Here is a 14,179-nt window from a genome sequence, read left to right on the forward strand (position 1 = left end):
CCCGTGTCCCCTGCACCGGCAGGCGGATTCTCAACCACTGCGCCACCAGGGAAGCCCTGCCCACTTTTTAATCCGATTATTTTTTTAACTACTGTGTTGTAAGAGTTTTTTACATAGTTTGGATATTAGCTGACTTACTATTTCTAATTTTTTACTGCAAAGGAAATGAAGGCTCAAAGTATAAAGTGATTATCCCAGAGTTACTCCAGTTTTAGGTGTAGGTAATTAGTATTTAAAGAAAATTTGAACCTAAAATACCACATTTCTTTTCCCTACTTCATGTTATCTCTCCATAAACAAAGGAAAGGAGAGATAGCCTCTCCTCCAGTTTAAGCAAGATGGGGAATTTTAGCATGGGAAAAGCAAGGCATGACCAGAGCCAATAACTTATTTTGTAGAGTCACTTGTTTTTATGATCCTTAACTTTCATATGATCTAGTGTGTTTATGGTATGAATACTCCACCATTTACAATTGTGATTATGTTGTATGATTTGTACAAAGCCAAGCTTTTTAAAAAAATGATGTAATTTGTATATAAAGGTACTGTTTCTTTGTCATAGAAATTTGTCCTCCGTTATCATAATATTCTTTTATACTCATTTTAATAATATGAGATTTAAGAAAGATAGGTTGTTGGATTATAAACACTTTTGGTTGATTCTTAAGATTTGACATAAAATGTTATTGTCTACAAAACTAATTTTTGATTTCAACTTTTTAACGGTGTATTGAGGACAACTCGTTAATATCTATAAGAAGTTCTTAAAGCTATTATTCCATTTTCAGTTATTTCACCTAAGGGAAAAATGACAAATGCACAAAGATGTGTGTGTGTAAGGATATTTATTTAAGCACAGTTTATAATAGCAGAAATTTTAAGGAAACAGATGTCTTCAATTAGCAAGAGGTTTGGTTAAATAAATTATGGTTTTTATTAAATTTATGATATTTCTAATACAGAAGAATACTAGGGAGCCATTAACATGATGGTATACATATGTATGTATTGACTCACGCTATCCACTACATATTACATGAAAATAGTTTGCAAATAGCATCGGAACACACAAAAAGGTTTAGATACCTATAAACTAGATGTTAATGTTGATCAGCTATGGGTCTGAATTATAAGTTTTTACTTTGTTATATATTTTTCTTATACTGTTATCATTTTTTTCACTGAGAATGTATTACATTGAAAACAAGTTTAAGTATATAAAGAAGAGGAATAAATCAAGTGCATATTATTTTTTAAGCAGTCTTCTATAAAGATTTGTTATCTCAGCTGAGCTTTTGATAAGCACCAGTAAGTGGTAGTCTCTGACCTGTACCTAGAATACATGTAATCTCTGTGGCAGGTTGGTTGCAAATCCATGAGCTTTAATATCCAGTCAGGATAGAGATATGAAAGAAGTTCTCTTGAGAAGCCTAATGACAACATATATCCAAAGAGAAAATACCCAATTTCAGGAAGCTGATCCAAGGAAGAACCCACAGATTAAGGCCATGAGTTTTTTAAACAAACAGTTCTTTGAAGTCTGTGCTCATACATTAAAAAAAGAGCAAAGCTTAAGAATTTTGTGCCTGGTGTATTTTTGCCAGGACTATATTTGAGGTAATTAATGCTTTGTCTTGAATTTTAAATAAATCTTAAAGATTTATTGATAAAAGATAAAGTGGTCAAAAAATGGACCTTACTGGGCTTCCCTGGTGGCACAGGGGTTGAGAGTCTGCCTGCTAATGCAGGGGACACGGGTTCGAGCCCTGGTCTGGGAAGATCCCACATGCCGCAGAGCAGCTAGGCCCGTGAGCCACAACTTACTGAGCCTGCGCGTCTGGAGCTTGTGCTCCACAACAAGAGAGGCCGTGACAGTGAGAGGCCTGCGCACCGCGATGAAGAGTGGCCCCCGCTCGCCGCACCTAGAGAAAGCCCTCTCACAGAAACGAAGACCCAGCACAGCCAAAAAATAAAATAAATAAATAATTAATTAATTTTTAAAAAAATGGACCTTACTAACTGGATGAGTTAACTCAAAAGTGAGTGAGATGAGATAAAAATGTTTTTCTTCTCTCTAAGGGAGGATTTTGAAAATTTTAATAGTATATTATTAGGAAATATTAAATTTTAAGATAGCCTAGTATACTGTGAAGTAATTTTTTATGCTTATTTACAGATTCTTGATTTCTTAAGCATGGAAGAAATTAAGAACAACTCTGAAATTCGAAACCAAGAATGTGGCTTCCGGAAAATCGCCTGGGCATTTCTCAAGGTATGTTTTTCATCCATTTTAAACAGTGTTTAAAATATGTTCAAATCTGATGGGCTACTTTTTTCCATGTCAGTTTGGTTTCATATAAGAAGTTAGGCTAAGGAGGTAAGATTGCCATGGTAAAGAGTTATTAATTCAAGCTCAGGTGATGCTCATTCAGATTCTTAAATATTTATTGAGTGCTTAGTGTGTGCCAGGTACACTTTTTGGCTCTAAGGATCCAGCACAGAGAAAGACACACACAGCCCTGACCTCATTTATTCAACTCAACAAATTATTTATTATTTATGTGCCAGCCACTGTTCTAGTCAGTGAACAAAGAAGATAAACTCCTCGACCTCATGGCCTTCATATTCTAGCAAGAAAAACAGACATAAAATAATTGATTATACAACTTAGCACTTATTACAATTTTTATAAATACTCTCAAGTTGGATGGGGTAGATGATGAAAACATCCTGCGGGGTCAGGAAAAGGTCTCCTACAGAGGCGACATTGAACCTGAGCATGAGCTGGATGGCAGCAGTGGGGAAGAGAGAGTTCTAGGTAGAGGCTACAGGCTATGCGAAGACCCTGATGTTGGAAGGAGCAAGGAACACCTAGATAACCAAAAGAAGGCCACTAAGATTGGAGGACAGAGACTGAAGGGGAAATGGTGCCTGAAGAGCTTGCTGAGGTAGGCAGGGCCTTGATAATACAAGGTCTTTGAGCCATTATAGCAACAGGGCACCATTATAGACTTTAAAGAATGGGAAGCCATTTAAGGATTTTAAACAAAAGGATGAAATAATCTGATTTATTTGTTAGAAAGATTACTTTGCTCAGTGGAGAATGGATTAGAGAGGGTACAAATGTATGTACTGGAAATCAAGGTAGAAAATTCTTGCTGTAGTCTAGGTATAAAATGATGGTGTCTTGACTAGGATGTTTCAGCAGAGATGAAAGACATGGATAGATTAATGTTTAAAAAGGGGGACATTTTACTTACATAATTCTTTTATTTCTGACTTTAAACATAAATTTGAGTTTTAAAATGTCTTGAGTAATTAACTGTTTTGTATTATCTTATAAAACTTTTCCATTTGTGCATCCATCCATTCAACAAATATTTACTATTTGAAATGTAAATGGTAAATAGTCTGTGAAAATAGTCTATGAAATGCCAGGCACTCTGCTAAATATAGGGCATTCATAGATAAATTAGACATTGTTCTTGCCCTCAAGTTTCTATGTAAACGTATTACCTATATGATTATGTGCTATGGAGTAGATGCTGTGAAAACCCAGATGGGGCACTGAATCCATGTTGGGGGTTAGAGGCTTTAGGAGAGGTGCAGTCTGCTTGCTGAATGGCAGTCTGATAGGCTGAAGAATCGCTTAGTCCATTGTACCTTCTAAAATCTCTCTTCTGTAACCTGTTATACCTTTTTCTAGACCCCCTCTCATACTAAATAAAAAAGAAAAAGGCAAAAATAAAAACAAACAAAAAAAATGCAAAAAAGGTCACTTTCACGTAGTAAACATTGCCATCTTGTGGTCTTATTAGGAACTTTTCATTCCTTTTATGCTATGGTTTCTGCAGAACTGCAGTATTTACTGTAAACTGCACTTGGGAAACAGTGTATTTCACAGCATTTTTACCTTTGTGTCATATTAATTTTTATTTATTTATCCACTTTATGCCATTGATATAAATGGCAGTCAGGAATAAAATGTACATTATTCTATGTGCATCCTCTATTAGAACACATATCTCTTTCATGAGGCTGTAAGCTTTTCAAGTCACTGGTCATTCTTTTTGGCCAATTTGTTGAACATATTTCAGTCCTTATTTTACCAGATCTCTTTGCATTTAATATATCACTCTTCAAACTGTCTATTTTATAATATCATCACTCTCCGCATATTAATGGCACATAGAAAGTGGTCCGTGAATATCTATTGAGAAAGTGGCATGAATCAAACTAAAATGCACATGTTTTAAAACCTATACCATTGGTTCCCGGACTGTCCTAGAAAACTGTGACGTTATCATAGTGGTCCAAATGAACCCCAGAGGACCTTTGTCCACATTTAAATGAGACTTTATCCTAATTCTCAGGTAGAGGCACTTTTGATTCTTTTAGCACGTATATATGACTAATCTTTTAAACTAAAAAATAATAAAGCCTTATTTATTCAAGTTCCACTTTGTATGTTTTGTAATCATAATGGCAGGATCTTGGCTGAATCTTAGTTGTTTACTCATACTAAGCAGCATACTAGTATAAACTAAATTGCCTGGTGAATATTAATACAACTTATGGAAAGTATGATTTAGAATCTGGGGAATAAATATCTTCTAAAAATGATATTATTCCCTTAGGATAAGCTTCAGGCAGATAGTAGTACAGTTTATGAAGGGAATCTCAACTGCTTAATATTTAATGACTGAACATCTCATTTGCTCAATTTGAAACTGCTTTTTTACCCCTCTATATCATAACATCACCTCTCAGCTTATGACCTCCATTGACTTTACATCTTCCCCTAAGAGGGGTAGGGAAAAGATGAGCTATATTTTTTGCCAACTCTGTTTCTTTATTGATGCCTCATTCCTGAACACACTGCAATCTGGATTTTGCCTCAGCTACTAAAGCTTCTCCAAACATATCACTATGACTTCTATTTGCCAAATTATTGAACATTTTCTAGTTCTTCTTATATCACACCTATGTGTGTGATATCACTCTCTTGAAACTCTTGTTACCGTGGTTTTCTCGACACCATCCTTTCCTGATTTTCCTTATCCCATTCCTTCAGTTCCTTCAGTTTCCTTCCTGGTCTACCACCTATCTCTTTAATATCAATCCTACTCATGATTCCATCTTTAATCCACTTTTCTTAGACCCACTTTTCTTGTGTGTGCCTCAGAATTCAGACATTTCAACTTGGGTGACCCATAGATATCTGACTCCCCCAAACTGAACATCTTCCCTAGATCTCTTACCTTTTCCACATCTGCTGCTTCAGTTGGTAGCACCACCATCTGTCCAGTCTCCCAAGTTTACAACCTTAGAGCTGCCCTATCTATTTTGGTAGCCACAGATCATACGTGGCCATTTGAAATCAGATTAATTAGCTAAAATTAAATATAATTAAAAATTAATTTCCACAGTTGCACTAGCCACACTTCAAGTGCTCGATAGCCATGTTGTGACTAATGGATACTGTTTTGCATGGCACAAATAGAGAGCATGCCCATCACCACAGAAAGTTCTGTTGGATAGCGCTACCTTAGAGTCTTTTTTGATTCTTCTCATTTTTACTTTCCAAGTTGCATGAGTCAGTAACAGTTATTAAATATTCCCTGTACTCGGTTCCTTCCTACTCTCGGAGTTTGTCAGCTCCACCTGCCTAAACTGCTTCAAAAGCTCCCAACTGTCTTTACTAATTTGTAAGGGACACAAAAGTTAGCAAAAGTATTTTCTACTTGAGTCATAGTCTAGTGAAAGAGGATCTATTTTGAGTTGGTGAGATTATTCTTCTCATAAGAATCTCCATTTATGTAGCCGAAACATACGTTGTCTTGTTTAATAGTTTTTCTTAATTGAATAGACCTTTTTAAGAAGGTAGACTAAAATATTTTTAAAATGTAATAAGGGGCTCAAACAAGTTTAAGTATCTTAATTACTTTTTTAAAATAATTTTGACTTTTTAAAAATTTAAACATCATGAAATTTTACCACTAAAAATACTGATGCTGAATAAATGGGAAATTTGTTTCTGTGTTTAAATAATATGCATTTTAATCTTTATTACAAACAGTATTATTACAATAATAATGCTGTTTATTATTCAAAGGAGGTGTGTATTGATCACCTTCTTTGAACAAAGTAACACCCAGCACAGTAATGTAAATGCTTTACCAACAGTCTGAAGTTGTAAAGGGGAAAAGACAGCCATTGGGAAGATACTTTAAGTCATTTGGGCTGTCTTGTCAAAATGACCTGGAACTGTGCTTGACCAACTGTGTCAGTGTTCTTTCCTCTGCTTTACAAATCTAAAGAATTTCAGCATGCCATGTTAATCTTTTTAAAATGAGTTTTTGACTATATACTATTGCCTTATTGATGTATTTTCAATGAAGGTAACATTTTATTTGAATTCTTATTTTAAGCTTCTAGGAGCCAATGGAAATGTAAACATCAATTCGAAACTTCGCTTGCAGCTGTATTACCCACCCACAAAGCCTCGATCCCAATCAAATGTCGTTGAGGTTTTTGAGTGGTGGTTAAAATGTCCAAGAAATCGTTATCCATCAACGTTGTATGTAACTGTAAGAGGATTAAAAGTTCCAGAATGTGTAAGTTAATAGCACATGCAAAAAATATATCTTCCATTGTTGAGATTAAATGGTGACATGTTTCTCTTTCTAAAAAGGTGAAGTCTTTAGAATTATTTTAATAGACTTCTGAAATAGAAAGGGACCTTCAGAGATTATATATTAAGCCTGTAATAGCTGATACTTAAAAGATACTTAAATGGATTTTAAGTACTAAGTATAGATTTCAGTTTTAGGAAAAAAATGTTTTTTAAAAATAATACTGATCTTTAAAAATTAAAGATAAAAGAATGATTTAAAGTGGGAGTTGACAAATATTTTCCGTAAAGGGCCAGACAGTAAATAGTTTAGGCTTTGCAGGCTTTACAGTCTCTGTTGCAGCCACTCAGCCTTGCCTTTGTAACGTGAAAGTAGCTGCATAGACATATGTAGGTGATAACAAATGGGTTTGGATGTGTTCAAATAAAACTTTATTTACAAAAACATCATCAGGCTACATTTGGCCCAGACCATAGCTTGCAGACCCATGAATTACAGGCACATTTTTTTACAATATTATTCAAATAATCAACAAGTAATATTTCTACTTCTGTTTTACATAGGTTAAAATTATGAATATCTTAGCGAAGCATTTGTCCTCAAATGAGGTGAAACTTTTGCTTTTGTCTCATTGCTATAATACATTTCAGGCCAGTTGCATATTCTGGAGTTGATATTATAAAATGTGACCATAGGGTTGGTTTCATTGGTTTGAGTGTATTTAAACCTATTTTAAGAAATGGAGGATTTAAAAAACTTTAGATCTTTATGCTATCAGTTTCGTGATCTTTTTTTTTTTTTTTTTTTTTTTTTTTTGTGGTATGCCGGCCTCGCTCTGCTGCGGCCTTTCCCGTTGCGGAGGACAGGCTCCGGACGCGCAGGCTCAGCGGCCATGGCTCACGGGCCCAGCCGCTCCGCGGCACGTGGGATCCTCCCAGACCGGGGGGCGAACCCAGTTCCCCTGCATCGGCAGGCGGACGCGCAACCGCTGCGCCACTAGGGAAGCCCACAGTTTCGTGATCTTAAAGCCAGAGATACCATAGTACAATGTCAGAGCCATAATATAACATCTGGTAGGTATTAGTGAAGAGGCGGAAACAAAGGGACAGAGTTATTACTAAGACTATTTTATGTAACTTTTGGAGTTCTGTTTTATTCCTTCCCACTTCTAAGGCTTTTGGGTTTAGGACTGTAATTTCAAGCAACCTTTATTTTATTTAGAATAGTATACAAATAAAAGTAGAATATTTTTCTGGATTACATTTTGAAAACATTTTCATATTATAATGTTTGTTTCAATATTTTAAAAACCATATATGTTAGAAAAGGGAAAAAGATTAATGTGATATATACATTTTCTCATTTTCTATACATATTTAGATAAAGCCATCTTACCGTTCTATGATGGCTCTTCAGGAAGAAAAGGGTAAACCATTGTATTGTGAACAACACCATGAGGCATGTTCAGTAGACACAGAACCTGGATTAGAAGATTCAAAGGAAGTGGTGAAGTGGAAACGACTGCCTGGGCAGGTGAAGTGGTCTCTGACACTGGATTCATTTAGATATTTACTCATTTACCTTAAAAACGCCAACAGCTCCTATGGTAACTGGCTTCCTACTTAAAACTCTCAGATTATCCTTGTTTTTAACCATGATCTTGCCTTTCTATTAATTCATTTGGTAAATAATAATAGAGTGCCTATCATGTGCATAAAGGCACTATCTTAAGTTCTTTAGTGACCTGGGGAGTTTTATTAGTTTGTCAGAGCTGCCATAAAAATGTATCACAGACTGGGCCTCTTAAACAACAGAAATTTACTTTCTCATAATTCTGGAGGCTGGAAGTCCCAAGATTAAGGGTTGGCAGCGTTGATTTACTCGGAGGCCTTTCTCATTGGCTGGCAGATAGCTGCCATTTTGCTGCTTCTTCATGGTCTTTTCTCTGTGTGTGCATCACCGGTGTCTCTTCTTATTATTATCAGATTAGGTCTGTACCCTAGCAACCTCATTTTAACTTAATCAGCTCTTTAAAGACCTTATATCCAAATACTGTTACATTCTGAGGTACTGGGGTTAGGGTTTCAACATATGAATTTGGAGGGACACAATTCAGCCCATAAATCCACAATTTATGGATTCGTGAACTTTTTTTTACAACTCCTGGCTTCTTCCTGAGTCACATTTTGATAGAGATAGGTATATGTATATACCTTTACCACAAGTGGAGTTGTATTTAAGCTTTTTCTAAAGTTCTCTTACTTGGTTAGCATATTTTGTAGTGTCAAGAAGCATTACTGATAAAGTTTTGCAAATCTCTTGTTTCCATAAAGAGTGGAGTGGTTCATTTTATATACTCAGTATATACAAAGAATGACTATTTTCCTATACCTTTTCACATTTTGTTTTGCATGATATCGGACTTTCTTTTTGAGGCTAATTTTACAGATACATCTTAAAATCAATTTTAAATACTTCAGACATGATAATGTGGAGAGAATAATACTGAGACTGTGGCCTTGGGTACCTTTCACGTCAGTTGGGGACATGGAAAGTGGTTACAATGTTGTTCACTGTCAGGTATGCTGCAAAGAAGTCTTGAGGGGATATAGCTATAAAAATAATTGTTTAGATCAGCAGTTATCAAAGTGTGATTTGGGGACTGCTGGGAGTCCTGAGATACTTTCAAGGGGTCTGTTGAAGTCAGTGTATTTCATAATAAGATCATAATGATTCTAATGATTCCATAATGATTTAGTTTTTCTTTTTGACTTTCATTCTCTCACAAGTATACACTGGAGTTTTCCAGAGACTAAATGATACGTGGTATCACAAGAGGGTGAATGCAGAAGCAGTTATGAAATTCCAGCTATCTTTTATTAAGCCTGATGTTAAACAGATTTTCAAAAATATAGAACAATTCCATTTTATGTAGTTATTTTTCATAAAAAGAAATTATGTTAACATTTAATGGCTTTGCTCTGTTGTTTTTTAAATGATTAACAAATATTTTTTAAATTTCTCAATTTTAATTTCTAATATAATAAATACCTGTTTATATAGCCCCATAAACAAAAGCTTTTTGGAGTCCTCAAAATTTTTTAAGACTGTAAAGCACCCTGAAACTAAAACAGTTTGAGAATTGCAGATATGTAGGAGGTGATCTGGAGTGGTGGAAGAAGGGTTCATTCCACAGGTTGGTGGAGCTTGAGATAGACTTTAAAGCATGGCAAGTTAGGAGTGGGTGAAGAGGACAGGGAGGAATATTTCATATTGTGGCAATGTTGTAAATAAATGGGAAAGCACCTGTTGTATTCCTCAGGCACTCAAAACTTGGCTGGCTGGAAACCCAAGTTTGTATAAGAGGTAAAAGTGGTGTGATAGATTAGGCCCGCACTGTGGAGTGGCTCAAATGGTAGGTAGCCTAATACTTGATTGTGTGGGATTGAGAAATAATGGGAGGTTTCAGGTAGGGAGGAAGCATGATAACAATTGTATTTTAGGACAGATTAACGCTGGCGATGGCAGGTAGATCTTGAGGTAGGATACGTCAGAATGAGAGAAAGGTGGCCGTTGCAGTCATTGATGTGTGAGGTGAGAAGGGTCCACCTTGGGGTATTGGTGGCAAAAGTGAGAAGTAAGAGGTAAGAAGTAAGAGGTAAATAGAAAAGGAAAGACCTAGTGTGAGTTAGTGACTGACAAGGTAGTAAAGAAGGGGAAAGAGTTGAAAATGTTGAGGATCTTTATTGCTGTTATTAAACGTTCATCAAGTGCCTCTTCTGAGTACAGTGTCAAACTCTGGGAATACAAAGAAAATGATGGTGCTGTTAGTATTTTGGCTTAAGTGATGAGGCACAGAGTTTTCCTTAACTACATCTCCTCTAAGAGAAGCAGCAAGTGGTTATGAAACTTCCTAACTTTTCCTTCAATTTTTGTCCTCTTTTTATCCCCCTTTCCCTTTTCTATATCATCCCAATAGAGAATGGAGGGAAAATGGTGTCTGGTACATTATTGGCACCTAATACATGTCTGTTGAATTTTTCGCCTTTCTAGTAGCTGCTTATAATGCTGCCTCTTCATAGTGCTGCTAAATCTTGATGCTACTTGTGAAAAACCTGGTACCAAACTAGAAAGCGGGCCCTTGAACCAATAGTCTTTGACTAGGCCCGTTAAGCTGGGCTTAACCCTCTGAATAATCCTTATTAGCTATATATAGTAATAATAATTACAGGTTTACTGTGATGAATATATAAAAAGACATTTGTAAAGTCTAAAATCAAGTACCACATTCTTGGCATATAGTAAGGGCCCAATATATGTTCAGTTGAACTTTTTGAATAATAAGAAAGAAACACAGTAGAGGGGTGGGATAGGGAGGGTGGGAGGGAGGGAGACGCAAGAGGGAAGAGATATGGGAACATATGTATATGTATAACTGATTCACTTTGTTGTAAAGGAGAAACCAACACACTATTGTAAAACAGTTATACTCCAATAAAGATGTTAAAAAAAGAAAAAGAAAAAGAAAGGAGATGGGAATAGCAAAAAAAAAAAAAAAAAAAGAAACACAGTAACAAAGGCTCACAGAAGTTTGAAAGAGAGAATTAGGACAAATAAAAGTAAGTAGTATTTTCTACAGCAGATAATAACGCACAGAAAGTTTTGGTTTCATCTGGTAATAAGGAATGAAACATAAAAATTTTGAAGGAACTTTAATAAAATTAGTGAATGAGAAATCAATAGGAGGTGGTTGATTTACTTTGAAAATACATTTTGGAAGGCAGTATAAATAATGGTTATTTTAAGAGAGAACAAAAGAAAGAGAATGAATATTCATACATCATGGACTTCAGCTAGTCCTATATGGCATTTATAGACTCAGAACAAGTTTATGGTTCAGCAAAAATCACTTATTAGTTGCTGTCATGAAATAAGGGTGTGACATACATTCATTTTTGTGGCTGTATAAAAATAATGTGGTAGTGACAGCTTTAGAGTATCAGATATTGAAATTTTCTATTCATATTTTGGGTGAATAGTGCTAGTTAGGCATGGAGTATAAATTCACTTAATTTTCTGGAGAATTGAAACTGATTCTCTGCTTTGAAAGTAATTTACTATGGTTTTCCATCATTCTGTTTACTTGCTTTCTTCTTCCTCTGCATCACAGTAAAGGGACTTTTTAAAAAACCAGAAACTGCAACAGCTACAATAATTGAAGTTAACAGCTAGCTTTCATTTTTTTTTTTTTTTTTTTTTTTTTTTGTGGTATGCGGGCCTCCCTCTGTTGTGGCCTCTCCCGTTGCGGAGCACAGGCTCCGGACGCGCAGGCTCAGCGGCCATGGCTCACGGGCCCAGCTGCTCCGCGGCATGTGGGATCCTCCCAGACCGGGGCGCGAACCCGGTTCCCCTACATCGGCAGGCGGACGCGCAACTACTGCGCCACCAGGGAAGCCCTAGCTTTCATATTTTAGTGTTTCTTCATCTATGTTGGTAAAATGTATGTTTTTCAGGCTTGCCGTATCCCAAACAAGCACCTCTTCTCACTAAATGCAGGAGAGCGAGGATGTTTTTGTCTTGCTTTCTCCCACAATGGAAGAATATTAGCAGCAGCCTGTGCCAGCCGGGATGGGTATCCAATTATTTGTGAGTAATAATCCTTCTGTTTAAGCTGATTGTAGTCTATATAGAGGATGTTTTTTGGTTTATAAAATTCATTGAAATCTTAATTTGAGTCATCCACCAGTACTACTAAATTAAAATAGATTTCCTCAAGTAAAGTAACAATTCTTTTATAATAATTTTGCACGTTGCTATACAATGTAGGTCCAGAAATAGAATGAAAGTGATCAAATGAAGGAAGATAAATTTATTTTTAAAACATTCAGGAGGTATTTTCTAGCATTTTCTACTTTAAATATAGAAATTTTGCAACATGAAGGATTAACAAATCTCTTGACGAATTTTAATCCAATTTTAGTCAGTTGATAGTAGTGAAAATTTAATTATGAAAGCCCTCAAATTTGTTTTGTGCAACTATGACCTGGCACAGCCAAATAAATAAATAAATAAATATTTTTTAAAAAGAAAGAAAAACTTGAATTTAGATATACTTACTGCTTAAATCTCAAAAAACAAAAGAAGAGTCTTTGTCGTTGTTTTTGGTTTTTTTTTTGTGGTACGCAGGCCTCTCACTGTTGTGGCCTCTCCCGTTGCGGAGCACAGGCTCCGGACGCGCAGGCTCAGCGGCCATGGCTCACGGGCCTAGCCGCTCCGCGGCATGTGGGATCTTCCCGGACCGGGGCACGAACCCGTGTCCCCTGCATCGGCAGGCGGACTCTCAACCACTGCGCCACCAGGGAAGCCCTGTCGTTGTTTTTTGATTATGGTGTGTCTACTAGGAATTCATTTAGCTTATAGGATGTGCAGATTGATGTTTTTCACAAGTTTGGGAAGTTTTTCATCTTTATTTCTTCGAATGTTCTTTCTACCCCTTTCTATTTCTTGTCTTCTTCTGGAACTCCCATCATTTCTATATTAGTACACTTGATGGCGTCGTACAGGTCTCTGCACCTTTATTCATTTTCCTTCATTTTTCTTTCTTTCTGCCCCTCTGACTGCATAATCTCAATTGACCTGTCTTCAAGTTTACTGATTATTCTGACAGTTCATATCTGCTGTTGAGCCTCTCTAGTGAATTGTTTATTTCAGTTATTGTACTTTTCAACTGTAGAATTTTTGCTTGGTCTTTTTTTATATTCTCTATTAATTGGTAAGAAATAATTCTCACACCTTTGTTCTTTAGATGTGGTTTTCTTTATATATTTGAACATATTTATACAAGTGAATTTAAAGTCTTTATCTAGGAAACCAGTGTCACAGACAGTTTCTGTTGACTGCTTTTTTTCCTGTGTGTGGCCATATTTTACTATTTTGGGTTTTTTTAGGGTGTGTCTCCCTAGAAAATTGGATATTTTAAATATTACAATGTGGCAACTCTGGAAATCAGATTCCCCTCTTTACCCACCTCCATCTGTCCAGCTGGGATGTGTTGTTGTTGTTGTTTGTTTAGTGATGTTCCTGGACTAATTCTGTGGTCTTTATCCTTTGTCAGGTTTTACCCCTGGAGTCGTTGCTTCGTTAGCTTAGTGGTCCACTAGTGGTTAGAGAGGGATTTTTAAATGCCTGAGTGAATGGGTCTCCCAGCCTGTGCCGAAGTGCCGTGTGTGTGTGTGTGTGTGTGTGTGTGTGTGTGTGTGTGTGTGTGTGTATGTTTTCAATTCTAAAGTAGGAAGTTTACAACTTTGCCTTAGCCTTTACTTGCACAGTCCTCAGGGCAGTCACAGTAAGAGATAGGGCCTTTCATGTCTTTCTTGCACAAGTATGTACACAGCCTTTCATGTGTATGTGTCCTTCTAGATTCCCCAGAATATATTGGAGCTTTTCAAAATCCCCTATGGACATCTCATTCCCAGTTTTTCCTTTTGAATTTTTTGGTCAGCCTCCTCTTAGGCCCACCAGATATCACTGTGTCAGATAGCCAC

General features: G+C 36.3%; 1 protein-coding gene across 15 annotated transcripts in view; it reads left to right on the top strand.

The window, feature by feature from the left end:
- AHI1 (Abelson helper integration site 1) overlaps positions 1–14,179 on the top strand; it is a 194,821-nt gene that overhangs the window by 32,435 nt on the left and 148,207 nt on the right. For all 15 annotated transcript variants that reach the window (XR_003681424.2, XR_003681426.2, XR_003681425.2 and 12 more), the window contains 4 exons: positions 2,177–2,272; positions 6,432–6,617; positions 8,016–8,168; positions 12,149–12,281. Coding sequence is in view for 12 of the 15 variants with exons in the window: in XM_024122533.3 (XP_023978301.1) it covers positions 2,177–2,272; positions 6,432–6,617; positions 8,016–8,168; positions 12,149–12,281 (568 nt within the window). In the remaining 3 variants the exon portion in view is untranslated. The remainder of the gene's footprint in view (positions 1–2,176; positions 2,273–6,431; positions 6,618–8,015; positions 8,169–12,148; positions 12,282–14,179) is intronic.

The sequence above is a fragment of the Physeter macrocephalus genome, chromosome 10 (genome assembly GCF_002837175.3).
Source record: "Physeter macrocephalus isolate SW-GA chromosome 10, ASM283717v5, whole genome shotgun sequence".
NCBI lineage: Eukaryota > Metazoa > Chordata > Mammalia > Artiodactyla > Physeteridae > Physeter > Physeter macrocephalus.